We start from the raw sequence: 26,089 nt of genomic DNA, 5'->3' as shown, positions 1-26,089 counted from the left end.
TCACTGTAGTTATGTGCGCCGATCTGTCCAGCACGCTCTGTATCCGTCCTTGTTTCCACTTCGCGGGTGTACGCGCCGTGTCGTTCCGGTTATCTACTCCTTACTATTTTAGCTGACCGCAGCTTTGACCGCGCAAAAGACAGAATGCAAAGGCGTCCGTTTCTGATCCCCATCCCCTCCGTCCCCTGGCAGACTTTCCGCCCCTGACCCCCCCCCCCCCGCCCCTCCCCTCCGTCAGCAGAGTGTCCGCTGCCGGAGCTGATGCGCGGCTCTCTGGAGGTGGAACTGGACGGCGCCGTGCCGCCCACCTCCGAGCCACTGCTGCGCTGCCGCCTCCTGGCTACCGTCGGAAGGGTAAAGCTGCGCACACGCGTCAAGGAGCCGCTGGAGCTGCGCTGTCGACCCGCACAGACTGCCTCCGTCAACCTGCCCATGAAGAACGCAGGTGCGTAGCTGGGGCGATTGGCGAAAGGGGGTGGGCTGAATAGAGGCATGGGTGAATGAGATAAAACGAGAACAGAGGTGGGGAGGGGTTGCTGTATTTTCAGCTGGACGGATTGTCGTATCGCTAGATTGCTTAGTTCTGTGTGAGCTGGCGGGGACAGATGAAAAAATGTATCTGCCCCCGTAAATCTGTGCCATGTCGATTAGGGTGTGTCGACCGACCAAAACGAAGAGGTGTCTGTGGGGGGTTTGCACCTCTATCTCGCCGACCAATCAGCGAGCGTGACCTTTGGGCGACCTCGCAGTACCCCGGCCCCGGCTGGCCCTCGGCGGCCGGCCAGCCTCGCGCTTCCCGCGCTTACGTGAGGTGTGCTCTGTGTACCGTGTGCGTATGAGAATATAAGATTGACACCGAGATCGCCTCTACAGCTGCGGAGCCGGGACCCGAACAGTGTCCTTATCCTTTTTCCACCTTAATTTATTTTATGTCGTACCGCCATAGGCTGTGACGACTCACGTCATCCCTCCCCTCACCCTCTGTAACTTCCCGTCACCTCTTCCCGTGTCCCCAGGTAACATCCCGCTCGAGCTGCGTCTGTCGGTGACCGGCCTGCGCGACTCGGTGTGGGTGCGGCCAGACCACGTCACAGTGCCTCCGCGCGGCGAGAGGGACGTGATGCTGACGTTCCAGCCGCGCGACCGTCACAGCGGCGGCCGCGGCCAGCTGCTGCTCACCGTGCAGCCCGACGGAACCGTCTACGAGGTGGACATTGTTGGTAAGACGGCGGGGAGGACCATTAATTAACAAGGTGGTTCTGACTGCATGGGTTGGGTATTTGTCTTGGGTGCGCTGATTGGGATGTCGTTGGAAAGGTCGATTCCATTGGTATCGGAGGTGGGTGAGATTTCATTATCTATTTTTCTTCCTGACCTTCGATTTTTGAAAACATCTGCTGACATTTTATAGTACGCTTGATGTAAATATTGCAGTAGTCTGGACTGAAGTGGAGGCATGACCTAGCGAATGTTATTATTGAGCGCTAAATCGTATTCTGCTTGACTAACGCCGGTTGCGAGTTGCGACCTCCATTATGACGTCGGAAAGCTACAGAACCTCAGTCTATAGTCGCTGAAAGCTAGAAAAAATAGCAGCATTTCCTTCTACACATGTCGGTGCGAGTCTCTTGAGCGACTGACCATCTCGCTCTCCTCTTTCCTCTAGGCGTGATCGGCGACTCTCGAACCGTGGACCGTCTGAGACCCAGCTCTCCGGAGATGAAGTCGGCCCGCCGGCACTCGAAGACCAGGAAGCGGCGCTCCCCGTCCCGTTCACGGTCCGCCAGCAGGTCAAAGAGCAGGTGAGGAGGTCACCGAGGGGTTACAAGGCGGGTGCGAGGTCACAAAAGGTCACAGAGTAGGTGATTGCGATGGTGCCAAGACCGTCGTACTCGTGTCTGGGCGAATGGTATTGATATTGGTGGTATTAATCGCCCGCGAATGCGATATTGGCTAAACGGCATCTTGGCTGAAAAAGCGTTTGTGAGTTGTGTACTTATGCTGCCGCGGAGTCCTCATGCGGCCAGAGTGACTCGCGTATAACTGTGTGCGTGTGTCACAACGGGAACCCCATCTTATAGCCGGAGTGGGTGGCGTTTTGAGTGTGTAGCGTCAAAATCAAAGTATGAGAACATGAATCGCAAGACGAACGAATATGTTTAGCTGACGATGTTTTGCGCTCTCTTGTCCGAACAGATCAGCCAGTCCGCGGCCGCCGCTGGCCAGTGGCAGGGGCGGCGGCAGGGACGGCCACTGGACTGAGGTGCGGGACACCAGCGTACAGACCAGTGTGCTGGCCCTGGCACCGGCCGGAGACGGGCCTGCCGCCCCCGCCCCCGCCCCCGCCCAGCCGGCGCTCCGACAGCCGGCCGAGCCGCCGCCGCAGCCGCCGTGAGTGCCCGTGGAGCAGGGTCATATTGCGACCGGTGGGCACTGGGCATGCTAATAATTGTATAATGTGGGGTCGTTACTGCTGCTGCCGTACGTGACGGACGATTGCAGTGTTCAGCTGAAAAAGCAGTTCTTCACGATGAACTTCACGTCTTGTCGTAACAATGAAATTGTCTTTGAACTTGCGAAGATCATAGCTGATACGTTTCTCATAACGTACCTGACCGGATGTTTCATTTTACCGTACTAGAAAATAGATGTAGGGGAGACCCGGGAGGTATGGGCCCCCTGGAGGTATGGGCCATCGCAGTTTTGAAGAAGTGTTGCGTGTTTTTACACATTTGACCGCGTAAACTGGTAGCAGCCATACCGTTATACAACCCACGTGATTTTCAAAATCTTCCTTAGTCTTCTTTGGCAGTGAGGGGAAATAAAGCGTTTTTGCCCTCTTCGAGTAAAATACTGTACATACAGAAAATTCGTGATAAATTTGAACCAGGCTCGTTTTATGATGTCAGACCAATGCTAACATTAAGTTTAAAGCATGCCAATTAGGGCTGGAGAGACAATTTGAAGCTTTCTTGCAAGATTGTGAGCTAAGATGCTACGCAAATTCTGGCGTCCTAACCGGGAGGTTCGGGCCACCCCCCCTGTTGATCCTAAATCAATAAAAAGATGCTTTCATTGATTGTCACCTTTAATAAGTTTTATTTTTGTCGCGCAAGGTTGAAAACTTAGCTTTAAATTTCATTCGAACAGAAAAATATTATATATTTTATTTCATGGTGCATGATTGAGTTTACCAAAATACGTATGTGCCCAAGTGACCTGCATGAAGTAAGCTGTTCGCCGCTTATGCGGTTCCTGGGCTCTAAGAGAGATCAAGGTAGATACCAGCTACGAGCATTGTTCTCATTGTCGAGAAAAAGATATGAAACATGGCACCGGCCCATACCTCCCGGGCCATGGCCCATACCTCCCGGTGCATTTTGATGGATCGAAAAAGCGCATGATTTATTAAAAGTTATCTCGAGACAAAATAGTTCATACCAGATGCCTAATATCAGGCACACTTTGCAGGCGAAAGGCAATTTCACGTGCACAGAGTGAAAAACCGGGTGTAGCCACTGCCCACTGGAAGAAAATTGCCTTTTCACAAAACCGGCCCATACCTCCCGGGTCTCCCCTATTGTTAGCCTGTCCTCACCCTATGAGTCTGTCTAACCGACTCTACAGGGTGTCCCATAAGTTCGTTCTCACCTTTTATTTGCATGTAAAACATAGTACATTGCGTTTTGATATGTTTATAACCCCTCAATGCGCTCCCCATTTCATAAGCAAACACATGAATACATGCTGCGACATGCCAACCGGCATGTTTGGCAGCATAGCAGGCTTGAAGTTAGCCCAGACCGACTTGGCATGGGCCGTGAGCTCCTCAATGCTGGAACACCGCTTCGCTTCGATGAGTCTCGATTTCAATATTCCCAACACATTTTTATGAAATTTGGATCTGATGAGTTGCCTGGGATGTGATCTTGCCACACACGCCTATCACAGTCTCCTGGCACTGCTTTTATGCTTTGCTTGACCTCTGCACTGATGCACCGTCTTGCTTGAAGATGGGCCTACGACCTCCCGGATGCCATTTTCTACTAAAAAAATGTGGTCATACTTGCGGTTCAAGTTAAGCTAGAAAGCTGAAACTCCTCCTAGATCTTCTTGGAGAAGCATTCTGCGTCCCAAGACTTTCTGGAGCATCATTCGCAACGTGATCAGTGTCTGGACGCATATTACCCCACATTACCGTGACCCTGGCCTTTTGCATAGGAATAAAGCTGGATGACACAAAGGCCTTTTCCGTCGCTCTATAGATGGCCTTGCCGTCGCCCATATGGGACCGTTTTGGGGTTTGGACGGGTGTTTTATCTCGAGCACGGACTAGGTAGTCCAGATGACCACATTGATGTCATCGACCCTTCAGTTTTTTTAGCCTCAGGCATAACGAAACACATGTTTGGCCATTTTAAGACGTTTTTGACTGTTTTGAGCCCTCCGGTAAGTAGAGCTTAAGTCACCTTGAGTTAGGTACCCCGAAATGATACTCTTAGACAGCTGGTGATACATCCTGAAAAGCCTGTTTACCAACTTTCTAACGCTAAGACCTTTTTGACGGCCATTTTGGCGCCACACAGTTTTGGCCACATGGCTCACTCGTGAAAGCTGACAAAAAGAGAGCATAAACTTGCAGCGATTGACTCCCGACAAATCATCGGCGTCACTTGTTGACTGTGCGTCCAGTTAGCGACAGACATTGGCTACATACTGGATGGCCTCAATCACCCTCAACCGTCGTGAATGGCCCAGTGCGGTCTAAATACCGAGACGTTCCCGTATCGGAGACCTCTATGTTGCGGCGTAAGCCGTCTCCACAGGAAGTGAACTCTCTGGCAAAAAATATTTTGTCTAGACGAATTAGTTACCGTGGAACACATTCACAGTTGCCATGGCAACCCCAAAAGCTCAGTTACAAAATAAATTAAGCGTGGCTTTAAATAAGAGAGCCTCTTAAAGAAAAATTTAGGTGAGAAGGAACTTATGGGACACCCTGTATACTCACTGCTCGTTCTCTGCGCTCCCCGCAGGAAGTCGCACCGAGTGGCGGCGCCGGCGCTCCACAGTAACAAGCGGCTGCTGCTGTGGACCGGTGTGTGCCGGGGCAGGCCCGCCGCCCGCACCCTGGTCCTGAGGAACAGCTCAGAGACGGACGGCCTGTCGCTGCGGCTGGCCATCGTCAACGGGCCGCAGTTCACGGTGAGAGGGGCGCCGCGAACTTAGTCGGTCGGATGGTATCGGGTGACGGACTCAGGGTGGGCTCGGATGACGGGTTTTACAGTGATAGGTTCTGCATATCCAAGAAGTAGTTGTCTGTTGATTTGCCGGCCGTCGAGGAGCTGGAGTGCTATTTCAGTAGTTTTGAAACTGGAGCAATATCGTCATTAAATCATTTGTAAAATGAGTCAATATGAACTCTTTCAGACAATGCGAGCGCTCTTGCTCTTGACACAGCTCTTGATCGCCTGTAGCCACAGTCTTTGTCCATGGCCACAGCCTACCTGATTGCTCCTGCGTTGAACCATGCTCCCTTTCTCCCTGTCTAACCCTCCCCGCGGTATCCGCTCGCCCCAGTTCCGCATGTTTGACGAGGAGGACGGCGGTGGCGGCGGCGACGGAGGTACGACCACCGAGCTGCACCTGCCGGCACGCTCCGGGCGCGAGGTCACCCTGGTCTACCAGCCCAACAAGGTCGAGGTGACGGCCGCTGCGCTGGTCATCAAGCCCGTGGTGCGACAGCGCGGCGCCGTCGGCAGCAAATTCACCGTGAGTGACAAGAGAGGTTGTAATAGTGATCGAACGGTAATGTTTTGGATGGGTGATCGGTACCTACATTGGATTGTAGCTGTTTGTTTTGGTCATAAGGATTTCAGTTCTTCGAGCTCGCTGCTGCGTAGCCGCACGTACTATTCGAATATTCATCGACCCGTTCCGTCGTTTCCATCCTTTGGACATTAAAATCCTTCTCCACGCCGCAATCCCTGATCCGGGCTGGGCAGAAACTTAATCCCATGCGGGCGGCCCCCATAGGAGCGCACCGCAGCTCCTAAGGGTCGGGGAGCACACCCGTAGCCGGGTGCAGAGAGTGCTTGGAGGCTGGTCGGCCTGTCCATTTGGACGGGCTCAGCCCCGGTGACTCTCTAGGCCTGCCCAGACCAATGTCTCCCCCTAATTCCTGTCATCCTCCCGGCTCTGCAATGGTCTAAGTGGACCGAAAGGGCCTAACCCAACGAAACAAACAAACAAACAAACAAAAAATCGAATTTTTACTATTTATTTTTGTGAGGCCATCCTCGGACTTTAATTTTTCATCGTTAGCGCTAATTCCTGCGCTCCGTCATGACTTTCATTCGTCGTTCTCCTCAGTGCACAGCTGAAAGATGCTGCTCTTATTCAGCTCCTCCAGTTATACATACCCGCGACCAATCCTCTGCCGACTTCTGGCCTCTACTGACTTTCCTCTTACCTTCCCCGCGCCCCAGATCCCGCTGGTGGCCTACAGCGGCGCCTCGGACGTCCAGCTGAGCGTCTCACTGGAGAAGGGTCTCCAGCTGGGGGAGCTGTCGCCGGGAGCAACCGTGCGCGCGCCGCTCACTCTGACCAACGTGGGCGACCGACGGGCCTTCGTCACCGTTCTGGCATATAGAGGTGAGAGAGGAGCGACGGTGAGAGGCGTGAGCAAGTGAGCGAGGTGAGAGGTTTGGAAGTGAGTGCAGTGAGAGGGAAGCACTGATCATTGTGGGTGGTGATGGGACAGGAAAGTTAGGACGGTATGCGAGGTAGAAGATAGAGATAGACGTGGTGCGGAAGCGACTGAGATGAGAGAAAAGCTCTGAGCGTAGCGGACAGAATGAGAGTGCTGCCAGCGAATTTCGTCCTTGGAACTGTTGTTTCCGAACACATCTGTGTCCCCGTCTATCTGTCTACTGCCGTACTGCTCTCGCTCCCGGTCTCTCACGTACCCCCTCCCGGCAGACTCGGAGTGCCAGCACCCGGCAACCTCGTCCGAATTCAGTGCCATTCCGGCTCGCGTCTCCCTGTCGCCCGGCGAGGTGCGTCAGGTGGCGCTGGTGTTGCGCGTGCTGGCCGACCAGCCGCCGCCGGCCACGCTGCGAGTGCTCAGCGGTGACGAGCTGCTTCGACAGGCCATCGGACAGTGAGTATCGACAGGGTAGAGGGGGCAGTTGGATGACTGCTCCGGCAGTGGACTACTGACTGGGTAGTGGGGGGATGGGTTGGACGACTGTTCCGGCAGTGACTACCGACAGGGTAGGGGAGGGGGTGCTTGTGAATACGGGTGGCTTCTGTCCGTTTCTAGTACTGGCGGCAGACTAGGGGCGGTCTGGCGCGTCTGCGAAGATGTATGATACTGACATGAAGCATTGGTCTTGGAAGTGCGGTGCGATGGCGGTATCAGCTCAGACCGTCTGTATGAGGTGTCATATTACTGGCGTGCGGCTGACATGTTGTGTTCAGTGAAAGAAGATAAATCTGATAGAATGATTTCACATTGCTCGCCAATTCTTGCGCGTTTTATCAATTTTTTTATTACATTGTTGTCCATACCCACAAGCAAATACCGACTCAGTCGTTGATCGGCCTTCCGCTGCTAATGACCTCCCCCTCCCCGTCAGGCTGTCGAGCGACCAGCTGCAGCTGTCGTCCCGCCTGCTGTCGCCCGATGGCAGACTTTACCATCCCCCCCTTTCCCGTCCCTCAGACTGTCGAGCGACCAGCCGCTGTCGTCTCGTCTGCCGTCACCCGGTCTGATGGCCGTGGATTTCACCAGCCCGTTCGAGGGAGAACAGGAGCCGGCGCCGCTGGAGATGGAGGCACTCAGGAAGCTGCCCAGTGTGGCAGACACGTTCTTCAGCTGTATGAGGCAGACCCGGCTGCCCATCAGAGGTGAGACGGGTCGAGTTCACGTAGTGCTCAAACAGTCTCACTCGCTCTGCACTTTGGTATCTCTGCCGTCCAAAGGAAAAACCCATTACGTGCTCATTTTCGGCTCGAGTAAATTTTTCAGGAGGGCCGTTTTTCTGTTTCGCTTAACTATAGCCTCTTAGAACCGGTTTTTAGCTTTATTTTTGGTTATGCATATAAAATAAATAATTATACATCAATCTACTACGTTAATATTCAAAAATTATATTTCTTTTGATATATAGGGTAAGGGCGGGTAAGAGTACGCGGGCGATAAGAGTACGCATCAGCTGTTTTGGTTGCTTAGCAACGCGGGCTTGTCGAGTTCATGAAGTGACATGAAGCCGCCAGTGCGTGCTTGTCACCAACGGAACGTGGGCGTTGAGCGGCGACGCTGTTGAGTTTAAGGCGATGAATATTATTTTCGAGCGTTATGATATTATTATGGTATGGTACAATAATTTTGATACTTGGCAGTTGAGATAAGGTACATTTCCGTGATTGTTGTGGGAAACTTGTGAGGTTATCTGGGGAAATACTGTGCAGTGCAATATTATGTTTCCGAAGTTTTGCACAACGTTTCGGGGTTGTTTTGTGCGCGAATTGCATGTACGGTAAGAGTACGCACTGTTCAGGAGGGTAAGAGTACGCAGAATTATACATCAAATCGAATATACAGAAATATAAAATCATTAATCTATCGCTCAATGACGTTTGTTTTGTAGGTATATCATCAATGGAGCACTGTGATGCAGATGCGTACCCGAAATTCTTCCAAATACGAGTTATCTCCCTTTTGATTTTGCATTTTTTTAAAAGAAACACGACATGATTATTTCCTGATTTATAGACTTGAAAGATTTATTTTATGTTTTTCTTTTTGGATACTAGAACTAACTTAAATGCCTTCTGAGTTTGAAGTTAAGCATTTGGACAGTACAAGCTGCATAGGTGAATGTTCATATGCTTGCGTACTCCACCCGCCTGGCGTGCGTACTCTTACACACCCCATATGGTAAGAGTACGCAACTGCAGCGGTTCAGAAAATGTCAGTTTCAGACCACTTCCATTTACGCTGAAGGATCGTTGCCCCATGGGTTGATGGCTAATTCAATGAACTTTAATATTCCCTATTTGCGATTTCTTTCCTTCAAATATTTAACAAATGAGAGCAAGAAATCCACTAAGTGCGTACTCTTATACTAGACTAGATAGACTAGCAGCTATTGGAATGAGCAGACGTGTTTAGCAGTGCTCTAGTTTACTGCCTATTTTGGCGTAATGGACCCGCATAATGACTTTGAGATAAGCATGAAACGAATCTTAATTTAACGTAGAATATTTTGGTGGTATTTGCAGTTGAGTTGAATGGTGAAATAATTGAATTATAGGCTTTAAAAAATTGATTATTTTGACCCAGTTTTGAAATTTTAGACTCACCACCGCGTTAATTCTGCTCTAGATTTTTAGTAGTAAGTCTCGTGCTAGTTCTGAAGAGAGATCCTTATAGCCAATAATGTCAGACTCTGACACCTCGGTTAGTGGCTACGATCAAACAGTGGGAGAATGGGTTGTGGCGAGAAAGACCAAACGGAGCAGGATAAGCAAGGCAAAAATCGTAGCATCAACGATTACGGACGCTGAAGAAACTGTACCGAAGAGCATTTTTTGTCCTATCTCTCCTCTCACCGATCAGCCTACCGCGACCCCCGAACAGCTGACGAGTGCGACTAACTCTACGCATACCGGCGAGAATGACGACAAAGCATCCCACGACAGGGTGGCGACGAGCGCGAGGGCGCCGACCCTGGACCAGCTGATCCCCACTAGTGCGACGTCAGCCGACAAGAAACGTCTAATCGCTGAGTCGGATTGCATTTTCAGTGGGCGCTACGACCCAGCTGCGGTGTGCTGTATCATGGCATCCATGGACGAACCCGACCTGAGAGAGCTCCGAGAACTGCTGCATGCTGCGCTGTCTGCGGTCATCCCGGCTGTCGCCGGCCGTCCTCTCTGCCGCCGTGTTACCGGCAACTTGGCTGGCCTAGCGGATGACTGCTGGACCTTGGGCTACTCGGCGGCTCAAGGTATGCTGACACAGCGTGCTAATGCTGCCACTCTGAAGCCAGCGGGTCGCAATCCCCTGCCACCCCCCGGTCCCACCCGGAGCGCGCCCTCGGACTCTGCTATGTCGTGCCCCAGCGCGATAACTTCGTCACTCGAGGCGATCATATCCACCCAGCTGCGAATGGAGAATGAAATTAGGGAGCTTCACGCTCGTCAAGCTACCCAGGATGCTTACAAAACTCGTCTGAAACAGCTGGAACTGGAAATAACTGGTCTCCGCAGAGAATGTGCTGCTAGAGATGACACGATTGATCAGTTGAAGGTCCTTGTAGAGGGACTGCTAGCCCGTGAGGGCCCACAGCCACGCCGGCCAGTCACCCCTGGATTACAGGTGCAGCCGGGGCGACATGACAGCGATGCGAGGTCCGCTGCTAATGATGCTACTGCTGTAACTGAAGAGGCTCACTCTGACCGCACCGCCGCCCGCGAGATTGCCGCCAACTTGGATCTGCGTGCCCTGGGTGAGGCGATCGCTGGTGCCCTGCATTGGCGGGTCGGCGATTCAGACAGTGAGCCAGAGCAGCAGAACACGCATACCGTGTCTGAGCGTAGGACAGCGCAGCCCGCGAACCACAGTCAAGCAGCAGTGCCGACTGCGGCACCGACCAGCGACACGTCTGCCGCGGCTCCAGGCGGCCCGACACGGCGACAGAACATGGTGACCGGCTCTGGTCCCCCATCGGCTCTGATTCAGGAGCCGCCTCGTCAAGAATCTCGGAAGGAGAAGTTCATCCTGGAGGGCTTCCGTGTGGATGTTGCTGACAGTGACGTGCGGAGTCTGGTCTGGACGGTTGTTCGCAATCTCCATGATTTCCAAAGGGTATCACGCCGCGGTCCTGCTGCCTCTGTAAGCAAGGCGTTCAAGATTGAGGTTGATGCTGAGGACACCGATCGTATATTGGACCCGTCCAGCTGGCCGACTGGCCTGGTTGTGCGCCTTTTACCTCACCCTGTGAACACTGGGCGCCGAGGACAGCGTTTTCGCCGTCCTGCGGCCTCATCTGGAAGATCACAGACGACCCGGAGTGCTGCAAAAAGAGCTGAACATGGCAATGCTAACTGGCAGGCGACGGCCCCGCGCCGTTACAGTGATGTGGTCAGAGGCATTGAACACTGTGACACTGCCTGGACGGCGGCCGCCCAACACCGGGACGAAGATGAGACCCGCCGGGAAGCAGTCACCTCACAGCGCTCCAGAGCCCCCAACAGAGACTGCACTCACGGCGTCGGTACATCTAGCGCGGTCGACGCTGTCGGCGGCGACGGAAGTAACGCCACACATGGTGACGGTGGCTGGGAAGAGGAAAGGCCGCGCCGTTATGGACCATTCGTGCCAGCTAGATACCATGGACACCAAGATGACAATGCATGGGTGTCAACCTATCAGCGCCGTGATGGAGACGGACACTGGGCAACAGCCGCCTCTCACCGCCCAAGCGCCCCTAGTCGAGGCAGCGAACAGGACGCCGGCGCTCCCTGGGTTCCAGCTGCCTCCCGTCACGTCAGAGGAGGCGCCACACACGGTGGCAACGGCTGGAGGGCGACTGCTTCGCAATGTGACGGATCCGGATACCGTGGGTGGCCCTATAAGCGCGCACGAGAGGCCACCTCCTGGGAATAGCGCCCAGATGGCTACTCCTGGGGGCCATCCCTGTCCTGCTGCCACCGCTGTGAAGCATGACAGAGCGGAGCGCCGTAATGCTGTGGACGCAAAAGTAACTCTGAACATGAGCCTCACTCTGGGCACTTATAACTGCGAAGGATTTCTCGCAGGAGCGCAGTATATCGCCGACTGTCTAATACCTGAATGTGATATCTTATTTTTATGCGAAACCTGGCTAGCCCGTGCCCAGGGTGCTTATCTGGAGCATGCACTCTCCTCTCTAAGCTCCGAAGAATTTCAGGTATTTCAAGAATTCGCCATGGAACTACCACCAGGGACTGGAGATGGCAGACCCCACGGTGGCGTGGCTTTTGTTTGCCGCCGTCAAGCGGGGCGCACATTTCGCGCTGTAGAGTGTAATGACTCTCGTATCTGTGGTGTTACGATTGTGGAGCTGAGCCGTCCTCTTATAACGATAATTGGCTGCTACATGCCGTACTGGAATTCATCTGCCGTAAATTTTGAAGAGTACACAATCCTGACGGGGAAGCTTGATGCATTACTCTCTTCGCTAAGACCCTCAGCTCCAGTGGTGCTTGTAGGCGATTTTAACTGTGCTCTGCCACCACTGTCACCAGAACTGCGCCCACCGGGCTGGCACCGTCTTCGGGGTTTCTCTCCGCTGAGTCTTCTAATGCAAGACTTATTGGACGACCACGGACTGACAGTCGCCGAGTTCCGGTTCTCGCAACCAGTGGCGTACACCTATGCTCGAGCTGACGGCCAATCGCACATCGATCACATCGCTGTACCGCAATGTCTGGTACCTCAAGTTCATGATTGTCGCATCGTAGCCCCCTGTGTGGACAACCTGAGCCCACATCTTCCGGTCCTTTGCAGCGTGGTGCTGCCGTCTGCCTCAGCTGGCACCAGTCTCGATGTCTCCAGCCCTCCACTGAATATGGGTTCCATCCATTCAGAAGTACTAGATTGGAGTTGTCCAGAAAAACTGCAGATATATTTGTCTTCTCTGGACGAGCTTATTGGTGCTTGTCAGCTCACCAACGGTGCCACCCCGGATGAGATTGACGAAGCAATTACACGATGCATACATACCGCTGCGCGAATCGCCGGATGCTCCAAGTCGCGACGTCCCCCGAAGCCCTGGTGGTCGCCTGATGTGGCAGTGGCGCGGGATCGCACTCGTTTCTGGCATCAGATATGGGTAAACTGTGGCCGTCCTACCCTCTCAGCAGTGGCACAGTGCTATCAGGCTGCAAGATCTGCTTACCGTCACGCCCGCAGACGTGCAGCAGTGACGCGGATCGAGAGCGAGGCCCACACTCTCCGACTGCTCCGCCGTGACAAAAATCTGACAGCCTTCTGGCGACGTGTGCAACAGATACGGCGTAATGGACTCAAGTCGGCCTCTGATCTTTCCGCCGCCGACTTCCGCACCCACTTCCAGACTGTGCACCAAGATAGTCACAGGCAACTGACTCTGGACCAGCTCCAAATTGCTGAACATGTAGATTCTCGACTAAGGAGAATCCGTAACGATGCATCCGAAAGAACGGTTTCAGCTGGACAAGTAGCAGGCCTCATCCACCGGTTACAGCGTGGGAAGGCACCTGGTATAGACGGCATCACGGCGGAGCACCTTCTCTATGGTCAGTCGCCTTGTCTCCTGTCAGCTCTGGCGCACCTTCTCTCTGTCTGCCTGTCCACGTGTAGCGTGCCAGCTACCTTCGCTGACAGCGTTATTGTACCCGTGTTGAAGAAATCTCAATCGGACCCTAACTGCTTGGACAACTATCGACCGATTTCAATCACAACCTGCGCATCTAAGCTGCTCGAGCTGTTAGTGCTAGACGAACTGAACGCCTCATTTGAACCTCATCATCTGCAGTTTGGTTTTATCTCCAATCGGGGCACCATGCAAGCGTCTCTGTTGGCTGGAGAGACCATACAGCAGAATCGAGCCAGGGGTCTTCCTGTTTTTGTCGCAAACCTTGACGCGAGGAAATGCTTTGACCGAATATGGCATGACGGTCTGTTCTTCCGTCTGGAAGATTATCTTAGCGACTACTGCTGGTGCCTCATGGTCACCTGGTACCGCCACCTCTCTGCAAGGGTGACTTTTGGTGGCGCCACATCTGAAGCGTTCCTGGTCTGCAGGGGCACCAGACAAGGGGCCATCTTATCGCCAACCCTTGCAAACATCTTCCTCTTACCTCTTATTGAGGTCCTAGATCGCAGCGGTCGTGGAGCATATCTACACAGCCAGCACGTACCCGCTATCTGCTACGCTGACGATATTCTCCTTATATCTGCGAACGCGCGTGACCTCGGTGCAATGCTACAGATGGTGGGAGAATTCGCGGCTACTTGGCGCCTCGACTTCGTTCACCCTGAACCGGGAAAAACCAAGAGCCATTGTATTATATTTGGACAGGAACTATTCACGAGCACACCGAGGTGGACACTGTCAGGACAGCAGCTGCAGATCCGGCAGACGACCGAGCACCTCGGGACGGTGCTTGATGACAACCTCAGCACAGACAGCCACGTGGCTCAGCGCATCAGGCGCGCTTGTGCATCATTCTATGGCCTCACACCCCTGGGCAATTTCACCAACCCCCTGACTGCTGCTGACAAAATCTTCCTCTGGAAGACAGTAGTGCTGCCGGCACTGATCTTCGGCTGTGAGACGGCTCCCCTCAGTTCCGCCGACATTGAGCGTCTAGACTCGCGACAGGCTTCGCTGATCAAGGCAGCGCTGGGTCTGCCGCGTTCTGCGCACCATACGGCTCTTTTGATTGCTGCTGGGGTGCCTCGCATCGGTGAGGTGCTGCGAGGTGATGCCCTCCGCGCATTCCGTAATGCTTTCCGCGCTGACCACCGTCTTCGCCAAGCCTACGTCACTGGACTGGCCAGACTTGCTACGTACCCCGAGCAGTTGGATGGGTCGTTTATTGGCCACGTATATAATCTGTGTGGTGGGAACTTCGGCGCTATCATGCACATCGCTGCTGGGTACGTCGATCACGACATAGTCCGGGCACCACTCCAAGAAAGTGGTCTTATAGACAGTTTGAAGATGGTTTTGGCAAGCAACTGTCAGGCCTCGCGGCGCCTGTTAAGACTACTAACCTCCTGAGTGCTGATTAACTGTGTGTGTGGGTGGGTGGGTGGGTGGGGGGGGGGGGTATGTATCTTTTTGTCGCATGACGATGCTGAATAAACAATAATAATAATAATAATAATATACGACTTCACCCTATGACCAGGAATGGGCTTTGACGCACGTAAGCTAGCATGGCAAAACCCATCAAAAGACAGTAATGGGTTCTGACACCTTTAGGGCAGCTTGGCAAAACCCATCAGAAGCCCTAAATCATGGCTAAACCCACTATATCCACCCCGTCACCAGTGGCAAAACCCACTAGGTAGGTATATCGCCTGCAAAACAGCTGATGAGACCGCCTGATGTGAGTGTCTAGTGAGATCCTTAGACTTTTACTTAGACTTATTTCGTCGACTCCATCTAGTAGATGCAGGATCATTTCTGATCGTCTTCCAATTATGTTAGCTGTCTGGATGATATAAATTTTCAGGACATCATAGTTGGGAGGACTCTTTAACCCGCGCCCGGCTGGGGGTCCTGGATTTCCACGCCCTGCTGGGGGGGGGGGTGTTTGAACACCCCCCCCCCCTTCTAACTCGGCTCCTGGGCCACGTAGCGATACGCGGAAGGCGGCGTTCGAAAGAGCGTCAAAAATAATGACGAAATCACTTCGGTCAATTTTTTGGTCAGGTCAAAGGTCAGGTCACCAGAGGTCATTGAAGGCAAAATTTCGCCGATTTCCAGGTCGAATGTCGACAATTTCCAAGAAGCCAACGCATAACTCGGGAACCAATAGAGCTACGGCGCCGCGGAAAAGCGCATTCGATAGCCCTATTAATGCCCTTTCTGAGTAATTTTCTCAGATTTGACCTAACGTCAACGGTTTTGCCTGCAGGGGGCAAAAACTGCAAAAATAGCCGATTTTTTCGGAAACAGTTTTTCTGCAATAACTTTTGACCCAAGCCTTGTACGAGCTTACTTTTACCGGCATCGTGTTCCTCTCGTCAAGACGCATCGAATGAACTATAACTTGACCTTGAAAGGTCAACTTGAAAATTTGACCTCAGGTCAAGGTCATGACCTGACCGGAAAGGGTCATGTTGCATATCAGTCGATCCGTATCGTCGAGCTGAACACATCTAAGGCGTTTTCATCGCTCTAGCATGCGTCTATCAAAAGTTATTTGCGAAAAACTGTTAGATACCATTCGTGACCTAAGATGACCTCAGGGCATAAACAGGGGTCACGGACACCATTTTCATGTTCAGTGTGTCTAAACCACTTGTAATTCAGTGTTTGGGAGTTTTTATAATGTCTTTCGTCCAAAAGAGGCGCATTTCAATTTTCTCCCATTGACTTATAATGGGGAGGTCGCAAAATTGACCTGACCTTAGGTCATCGATATCAAAATTCTGAGATATACATTTTGTACATGCTATTGCTCTTAGCAATCGCTGAAAGTTTCAAAGCGATCGGTCACTCGGTGTAGCTATGAGAGACATTGAAACTTTTTATGAGGTGAGGTCACTTCAAGTGACCTGGTGACCTGACCTTGAATGACCTTGGTCTGAAATTTTCACAACATGTGTAGAATTGATGTGTGATAAGGTGTACCAAAAACGGCGGCGCTCCGCGCCGCCGTTTTTGAGATATTCACGAAAAACCACAAGGGGGGGTGTTCAAACACCCCCCCCCCCCAGCAGGGCGCGGGTTAACAGTTACTCTTCTGGGTTATATTCTCAGTGAGTTCCTTGCGCACACGGGCTTGGTAGATATAATGGATGATCAAGCTTTGTGGCTTATCGGCGATGATTAGAGGTGGCAAAATGTGGACCCGAGGACCCGGTCCAAAGAACCAGTCTGGACCCATATGGGTCCAGACCGGTTCCTGGAACTTTTCTGACGGGTCCAACCGGGTCCTACCATTAACTATACATCTTGCACACTACACATTACCGCAAAATATGAAGTGAATGTTTCTTTGCACACAGTATCTCATGAGTATTCCCAGTGGGAAATAGGCTGTTTTACATGATGCAACTAATGATACCTACCAGTAGTTTGCATTAATTGACTTTTGGGGAACGGGTCCAACTGGTTCCGATTCCAACTAAGACCGGGTCCGACTGGTTCCAGAAATGTCCAGCCGGGTCTGGTTCGAGTCTGGTTCCCAAAATTTTCATCTTTTGCCACCTCTAGCGATGATGATAAGTTCTGCTGCTGGTAGCGTTCTGTTCAAGATAGTTTTGTATATTTTTTGAGCAGCTACTCTATCGTCTTTCAGTTTGTCACATTCAAAGAGCATGTGTTCCAGAGTTTCAATGGCATTACGACACAATGGACAGACAACAGTTTCTGTGTGCCTTCTAACCATGCTTGTGGCCACCAAAGAGTGGCCCGTTAGTAGGACAATTTTGGTTAGTGTCGCTTGTCTGGTAATTGCGCTGTACTTGCTTGCCGGCCAAAATGTTTTCGGCGCCTCGTACTTTTCGGTTTGTGGCAGTAGCGAAAGCCAAAACAAACTTGTCATATTCTCTGCTGTGTTCCTGATGATTTTTGTCATACTTTGATCCACTGATGCAGATGCTAACTTGTTCCATGCTGTCCGCGGTTGGTCTATTTTTTGATTAGCCAGAATAGAGAGGCTTGGTAAGTTCAGATGTTGGAGCAATGTGTCCCATTGGCGCACAAGACTCGTGGTTCGATCAGCATTGACTGCTCCATGGGTGATGATATATCTGGTTAGAGTGTGTTCCTTCGCAGCTCTCAGAAGGAAACCTATGAATTGGAGTGCGGTTCTCATTACGAGGCTTGTGCATGTCGGTGCACCCAACATCACATATGTCACCATTTTTTGCGTTTTGGTTGGTAAACCTTGGATGAGACGGTAAATGCGCATGAGCATCCCTTCCAAGTACATGATATCTGTTGGTGAAAGGGATGTAACTGCTAGGCTGTAAATTAGAACCGGTTCAGCATATATTCTCCACGTTGTATAGTGTGACATCGGATTGTCCATTTTGAGGTTGATTCCTTTCTTACACTTAGCAAAAAATGTTCTTCTTGCTTTCTTCATGCATTCTTCTATCCTTCTCTTTGCTGGACTTCTGGTTGTCATAATGATTCCTAGGTGGGTGTATTCATCAGTTTGTTCTATTGATTCAGTGCCAAGCGTCCACTGTACCGGAGCTGTCCTGCCAAAGACCATTATTTTGGTTTTTGATACGTTATACGATCCGAATCGCTTATCAATAAATCTTCTTGCAACAGGATTAATCAGAATGGTACCTATTGTGCTTAGCTTTATGTAGGCTAACCAAAACCTAACCTAAGCAAACCAAGGAACAAGTATTCGGTGACTAGGTCATTTAATGTTTGTTTGTTTGTTTGTTTGTTTGTTTGTTTGTTTGTCTGTCTGTCTGTCTGTCTGTCTGTCTGTCTGTCTGTCTGTCTGTTTGTTTGTTTGTTTGTTTGTTTGTTTGTTTGTTTGTTTGTTTGTTTGTTTGTTTGTTTGTTTGTTTGTTTGTTTGTTTGTTTGTTTGTTTGTTTGTTCGTTCGTTCGTTCGTTCGTTCGTTCGTTCGTTCGTTCGTTCGTTCGTTCGTTCGTTCGTTCGTTCGTTCGTTCGTTCGTTCGTTCGTTTGTTGGTATGTACGACGTTCGTTTAAGTGCCTTGTAATGTTCGCTGTGCTGTAATAATCGATAATGTCGGAACATCAAACTTTACTGAATCTGTCGCGTTGCCACAACGTATTGGTTTCATTGATAGGTACTTTTACGCTACCATAATTATCGACAAATTCCATCACACTGATTTGCCAGCTCATGTTACATAACAAACCTGGGTTCGTCTAATTGTTTATTAGATATAAACATCAGAAGGTTATCAAACAAACGCAGTCATCAAGTCAGACTTCCTCAGTCACCAAGAAGAACTTGTGACTGAGGTCACTTGCGGCAGAACAAGAACTTTTTATACGAAGTGTTTGTGTGCCTTTGAATTGATTGAATACATATCACGTGAAAAGGGTCACGCATACAAATGTACAAAACAGGTCATAACAAATTATCAGAAGAACTTTGTGCTTCTATCTCATCTGACTGGCACACGCAGTCACGTGTGCGCACTGACACGGATCCCTGTCTTGCCTGAGCCCCTTAACTCTTCCGGCTTCTCTTGCGCCTGCCTCCTGTGGGCGTGTCTACCCTCTTGCGTTTTGTACTTTCTTGTCCAAAACTGGCACTCAGGATCTTGCGCCAGAGCTCACGCTTGTGCGCACGCAGATGTGGGACCAGGCTGGACCATATGCCCTGCGCCCTCTCCTTTGTTATCCCACTACAAGTCGTTCTCAGTGCTGGCTGTTCTTTTACGTGGCACGTGCTTTTCAGCACCTTGTACACCATCCAGTCCTCGCCCTTTAAGATCGTCTTGGTGAAGATCTCGTCCGATCCCCGCTCGACTTTCACAGTCTTGAAGTGTAGAAGGTCCGGTCGCAGTCCTTGGTCGCCCAACATCTTCAGCGCGTAGCGACTGATGGCGTCCTCGATCCGCACCATGTTGCTCCCCGGCTCCATGACCACGCAGCGCACTCCAGCAGCTTCTGTGGCTTCAGCGTAGTCCTGAAAATCCTCCACCCTTGCCATCCTTTTCAGGTTCTTCGCTACGACCTGATGCACAGCATCGGCGGACATCGAGGTGTCATTAGACAAACACTATTCGTTAGAATTGTGTTTTTCTATTGAAAAACAACCGGAGCGGTCCTTCTCCGGGCTATGTTTTGCATGTCTGGCCGCGAATTGGGGCAACCTGGTAGGGGCCTAAACGAATCGCTCAATCTTCGCAAAAAGTTCAGGGTATGGGCTCCCGCAGGCGATCTACCTGATGGCACCGGTCGCTACTCGCTCAGAATTCTTTTGCGCGTGGCACGTGCGTTTCCATTTTCCCCATGTTAAGACAACGGGGTTTTGGACACTGCGCGATCGCGAATAGCGGGAAAATCGCAGGTCAAGGTATAGTTTGCTGCACACCATTTTATGGCCGACACGTTCAGGTACACGCCCCTGTGCGTTGTATACCCGTAAGAAGTCGATATTTTTTGTAGTACGACTTTGAAGTTGAACTTTTTTCGCTCCCCATGTTAAGTCTATGGGCGTTTTTGCAGAGACATTTTCATTCGCTCATTGTAAAAAATTATTTGATACGATTTTGTTTAAACTTCCAGGACTTGGACTTATATTTGCAAATTATATTTGCAAATATAATTTGCAAACAAACTGGCAAAACCCATCACGTGTGCCTTTCGAGCTCATGTCAAAACCCATTACGTATCACCAGTTCGGCAAAACCCATCACGTATGCCATTCAGGCTCATGTCAAAACCTATTACGTGGTTAAAAATTTGGCAAAACCCATCATGTATGCGTCGTGGACTCAAGTCAAAACCCATCACGTGGCACGTAATGGCTTTTGACACAACAACAGGGGTATCCAAAGCTGACATAGAACCATTACGTGTGTTTTTTAAAGACACGTGATGGCTTTTGCCAAGCTTTGTTCATTTTTTTAAGCTGCACGTAATGACTTTCAGAGACGTGATGGCTTTTGCTCTTAGTGAAAGTGAAAGAAACAGCGAACGTAATGGTTTTTTACGTTGAGGTGAGACGTGATGGGTTCTGCCACTTCCATCGTGCATCCAAATTACACGTGATGAATTTTGGAAACGTTTTTTTTTTTAGAATAACGTTTTCAAATTTTAGAATTTTTGAATTTCGATCCCACCAGCAGATGCGCCTTAAACAGACGAACAAAATGGTATAAAAAACCGAAAATGGCCAAAAATCGACGTAATCGGTTTTTCCTTTGGACGGCAGATCTATAATAATGTTGTCCCGACTTTGCCTGATCTGATTGGATTTTGTATAATCTATAAGTCTTAACGGATCCATAATCTGGTCTAACATTTTTCTACGAATGAGCTCTGACCCAACCTAATCCGTCATCACCTAGTCTCTTGACCTTTGGCCGTGTCACTCACACCTTCCCTGACCTCTGCTCTGACATCTGCTGCCCTGACCCCTACTCTGCCCCAACCTGACCCCACCCCGACCTGACCTCTGCGCTCTGTTCCAGCCACGCTGAGCTCTCGCGCGGCTCCGATCGACTGCTCGGATGTGTTCACCGTCCTACACGCTGACGATACGATGGCCAGCATTCTGAACAACACCTCCTTCGCTAACGTCACACGGTGGGTGGACGGGAGGGGACAGCGCTTCTTCGCTAGGGCTGGAACGATAGATGCGCGATTCATGCACGCTGTGATGTGTGCAGATTTTTGGAAAGTGCTGCCGTAATTTTTTATTTCCGTTTTATGGAATGTGTAATGAAAGAAATAGCTGGCGATAAAACGAAATATGAGACCCCTGTGTGTCAAACTAGTGATTTGTGAACGTTTTGTGGTGTAACAGTGACGTTTTTCCTGTATCTATTTGCCTAATGTTTTTAATTTGATCTATGTAACCGATTTGCTCGCCTCTGCACACTGGCATGTTCATCCGAGTGTTGTAAACATAGCCGTTTGTGATACGAGTTGGCACCTGTAGCTCGTACTCATACGTCCGGTTCTCTATTCAAACCGTGCTTCGAGTGCCGCCCTGTACCTCAGTCTCTGTCCGCGCTCCTGCAGGGAGACCCGCCGGCCGGCGCCGACCTCCGTGGCCCCGGCTGTGACCAGGGCTGCCCCGGCCCAGCGCTCCTGTCACACGGAGCCGTCACATGCCGCGGCTCAGAACCACCTGAACACGGTGAGAGCGAGTGGAACTAATGACGGACTTTGAACTGAACAGCGGTAATTCGTTTGTAATAGAGTCCCTGTGTAATCGTAATCGAGTCCCTGTGTAGTGTGTGGGGACGTGCCGTGGGATGAAGTAATATGCAATCTGTACCGATGGAGTCGACGTAATGCCGATGACTGTCGGACTGTGTACGACGGGGCTATAAGATTCAGCAAACCATCTCCATGTGTCAGTGCAGTGACTGACGTCCTATTGTGCCCTCCCGGTGTCTGTGTACCTGCTGACCGACTAACTGACCGCTCTCCTCTTCCCCGGCCAGAGCCAGCGACCTGTTCGTCTGCCCGCCCCGGCGCTGCGCGGCCCTCCCGTCTCTGAGGTCTCGGTCGAGTCGGGTCCGGTGGGCGCCGAGCTGCTGGCGCCGCCGCCGCCCATCCTGTCGCCCCCGTGCGGCGGCGGAGTGGCCGGCCGGCCGGCGCCGCTGCAGCTCGCCTCCGACCAGGTCACGTTCCCGACCACGGCTGTGGGACAGCGCTCGGCCGCCTCGCTCGGGTTCACCAACTCGAGCGGCGTGGGACTGCGCTGGACGCTGGAGGCGCTCGTCAAACCCTGGATTCAGGTTAGTGGCTAGGTACAACTGGCACCACTTTGCGCTCTGGGAGTCATTGGTGGCCTGGTAGGATGCCACCTTTGTATAATGGGCTGCTTTTGACTGATTCTGTCGACTTGAGTATTTCATTGTTTATCCAATGGGATCTACTAACATATGACATCCAAGCAAACTGTTTGCAGTATTCTTATGTAAACCCTAAGTATAATCATCATCATTCGATTACCTACGTGTTTTTTATTTGACTGGCCGTGCCCAGCCGTTTGTGTAACCCGACTTGACCCGCCGACCTGGCACTCAGAGCACGCCCCATGCCTGTGACCTGTCTGACCCGACCTGACCTACCTGACCCGCAGAGCACACTTCGAGCATTTGACCTGACCCGCTGACCTGACCTGTTCCACAGAACACCGCGCGCCTGTGACCCTACCTGACCCGCTGACCTGTCCTCCCACAGAGCACTCCGCGCGCCTGTGACCTGACCCAGGTGGGCGGCGACGTGTTCCGCTTCCACCCGACCCAGGGCGACGCGCGGCCGGGCCAGACGGTGTCACTGGCGGCTCGGTTCAGCCCGCCGGCGGCCGGCTACTTTACACAGACCTTCTACCTGGTGACCTCGGCCGACACGGCGCCGGTGTGAGTACCGCGTGCCGGCCGCTGGGTTGTGGGGGGACCTATGGGGAGCGGGGTCCGGGCAGGGGTAGGGTACGGTCGACCTCGGCCGACACGGCGCCGGTGTGAATACCGTGCTGCGTGCCGGCCGCAGGGGAGTTGATATGTAGAGCGGCGTACGGTCAAGAGTAGGCTGGTCTGTTTAGAGCTAGGGTTACAGGTGGCATTCAGTCAGTCTCGTTCTGTTGTGAATTATGTGGGGTGTCAGTTCTATTGCCAGCGCCTTTGTTAGTTTCGCTTTTATTTTTCTTCTTTTCTTTTTTCTTTTGGTTTGTCGCTTGTCACTGTGACTATCTGTATTCAGATGTAGTGCACTCTTGTATCTCTCTCTCCCGGGGCTGACCTCACCCCTACCCGTCTATCCCACCTTCAGAGACAGCAACCAGGCGGTGCAGCCGTCCTGCCTCCTGGTGCGTGTGGCCGGCCAGGCCATCTCGCCAGCGGCGGCCGCCGAGCCCGAGAAGTTCCCGCTGAGTGTCGAGCCCGACACGATCGAGTTTCCGCCCAACGAGCGTGCCGTCAAGCTGGCCATCAGCAACCGGACGCGGCTCGACTACGAGGTATGGACGCACCAGTGGCACTAAGCTTGATTATTTGGATAGATTATGCTTAGATCGATTTAGCCTTACACCTACCGGTAACTTCGAAGGTAAAACGCTGACTAGGTCGGGGTAGATGGAGCTGTTGAGGGCTGTTTTCTTGGGACATGATAGAACGTAGCAGGAGGGATGATTAATAATTGACTTCCATCGACGTATATATCCAGCTGATGTGCTGAGTTCTGAAGTATGTTCACCTCTGGACGCTGGGCCGTGTCTCAGTGTCCCAAAATTATATTTTTGCTTGTGTGTCAGAGAGGAAAATTGATGACCAAAAAAGGATGAGAGTGAAAAAACTGTCAATCAGGTAAGGCCCAAAAAGAGTGGGAAAATGATCAAAAACATATCTATCTACAATAACAGATGCAAAAAAAAAACATTCACGCAATTGCTCTTTCTCAGTGCAATTGGGAGTGGAAAATTGGGCTTGAAGACTGGAGGTGAGAGTGGAAAATGATTTTCATTTGGATGTCGTTTCCCACCCACATCTACAAATTTTGGGACACTGCCGTGTCTGACCGCTGAGTTGTACCGAGCTATGACATGCCGCCCGCTGACACCCTCCTCTCCTCCCCCAGCTGGACCTGCACGTGTCGGGACCGTTCTCCGTCAACCACGAGCGGATGCTGTCGCGCGCGCGGCGCTACATCCACCTGCCGGTGTTCTTCCAGCCGCCGGGAACTGGTGTGTTCACCGGCCGGCTGACCCTGAGTCTGACACAGCCGTCCGGTGGTACGGCACCGCGCTGCTTCCATGTCACGCTGCTGGGAGAGGTGCCCTGAGAGAGCGGCTGCCGCCGGCCGGAGTGAGCGGGTTCTGTGATAGAGCGGCGTCGGGGGATGGGCTGGTGGCAGCCGGCGCTGGTGTGGAGGTGATGTGGTCGTCTCGCTGTGTGACGTCAGCGGTCATAGCCGTATGATGTCGCGTCAGCGGCCACGGCCGTATGATGTCGCGACAGCGGGCATGGCCGCAGATGATGTCGCGTCAGTGGTCATGGCCGCATGATGTCGCATCAACTGGATAGTCGCCAGCTATGTCTTCCCCCTACTACTGGCAGTAAGGAGCATTTAAGTCCAGTGTTATCGGACTCACTATGCCGTCCATATGATTCTTCTCGCGGGCTCAGGCCAGCTCCGATGTCGCTGAATGCGCTACCCGAAACTGCCACTGGTGGCACCGTAGCTCAGCCGCAGGATAGTCGATAAACAGAGGACATCAGTCACCGAGACCGTAGCTCCCTCCGAGGTGTCCGCCCCGGGCTGCCTGTACCGCTCTCTGGTTGTTGGGTCTGCGGAGGTCCGGACCGTGCGGGCTCCGGCGGCTACTGCAGATCTGTGAAGTCAGGGATGGACGGAACACTAGGGACCAAGCGATGAGACTTTCACAAGCTGTGAACCGATTACTTATAATAGCACTGCCGCGCCGATATCGGGTTTTTGTGAACTGATTAGTTAGCACTCTCACGCCTATGTTATTATGCCGGCTCGGAATAAGCCTATCTCTCTGTGTAGCCTGTATAATAATCACGATGTCTTGACATAACTTAGCTATAAAGCGGCACGGGAGGAAAATCGGGACAGTTTGAACATGTCATTGTGAAGTTCCTGAGATAAGAGCTTTGTGATGAGGTGGTACCGATGTGTGCCCGAGACTGTCGGTTGTTCCCTTCCCTTGTGCCTTCGCTTTTTGTTTGTTTCGCGTTTTTAATGTGGCATTTAAAATAAATATATTTGTGGAAACGCTTGTTCACGAAATCGATTCTTCAATGAATCCATTGAAATGAATGAACTGAAATGAATGAATTTAACAACTCCCAAACATATTTGAGTCCAACGATCATTGTTACCACGTTATAACACTTTAGATAGGCCTTCGAAATACGAGATTTTAGTTCGAATGGCTGCGCTTTGACGATTTGTTCGATGTCCGCGATGTTTCACGCCAAACTTTAAACTTACGACTATCGCGGGGTGATGAGCCCATTGTGTGTATGCGTGTTTTGGAAAGCCTTTCTTCCAACGCCAGTTTGCCGTAACAAACAAAAGAAGACGGTATTTCGGGTGGAATGTTGCCGACGCATTTCACCACGGCCTATACCGAACAGGTGTCGTCCCTCTCAGTTCCATGCATTCACTCTAATTAATGTTGATTTTTACATTTCTCCTATCGCTCTGCATTCTGCACAGCGGCCAGCGCTCTCCAGCCCGTCAGCATTCGAGCGAACCCGAGAGCTGACAGCCAGCTCTACCACCGTAGCGGCACGGCGCGCAGCGGCCGACCAACAGCTGACTGGCTGCCGCGGCCGCGACGGGCCGGAGGCGGCCGCCGGCGAGCTCAGCTCGTGTACAATAACAGTGTTATTGTACACCGCCTTGTTATTGTCGTTTTTGTTCCGCCGACCTGTTTGGTAGTTGTAAATAGAGTAAACAGCATCATTACATCTTGGCGTCGACCGGCGTTATGGTCGTCTACTGAGGCGCACAGAGTTATGCGTAAACACTGGTCTGCAACGAGCGTGGCGAGCGCCGGCGGCCGTGCGCGCACAGAGGGGTCGCCGACTTGCGCGGTGTGCCGCCGCCCGCGGCCGGAGAAACGTCCGTCCGCCCGAGCGGCGGCGGCGGCGGCGGGGGCGGCC

At 51.9% G+C, this 26,089-nt stretch overlaps 1 protein-coding gene across 1 annotated transcript; it reads left to right on the top strand.

The window, feature by feature from the left end:
* Positions 1 to 238: 238 nt before the first annotated feature.
* LOC122393828 lies at positions 239 to 25,193 on the top strand (the record flags this gene model as incomplete). Its single annotated transcript, XM_043390232.1, has 15 exons — positions 239 to 445; positions 1,017 to 1,220; positions 1,667 to 1,802; positions 2,197 to 2,391; positions 5,037 to 5,205; positions 5,581 to 5,772; positions 6,489 to 6,654; positions 6,982 to 7,162; positions 7,727 to 7,911; positions 20,915 to 21,029; positions 21,468 to 21,585; positions 21,896 to 22,192; positions 22,641 to 22,819; positions 23,229 to 23,415; positions 24,033 to 25,193. Coding segments are annotated over 15 exons (2,735 nt in total), but the record flags the coding sequence as incomplete, so codon positions are not given.
* Positions 25,194 to 26,089: the final 896 nt, after the last annotated feature.

The sequence above is a fragment of the Amphibalanus amphitrite genome, unplaced genomic scaffold (assembly GCF_019059575.1).
Source record: "Amphibalanus amphitrite isolate SeventyFive unplaced genomic scaffold, NRLGWU_Aamphi_draft 000556F_arrow, whole genome shotgun sequence".
Classification (NCBI taxonomy): domain Eukaryota; kingdom Metazoa; phylum Arthropoda; class Thecostraca; order Balanomorpha; family Balanidae; genus Amphibalanus; species Amphibalanus amphitrite.
This window is presented reverse-complemented; position numbering and strand designations above follow the sequence as displayed.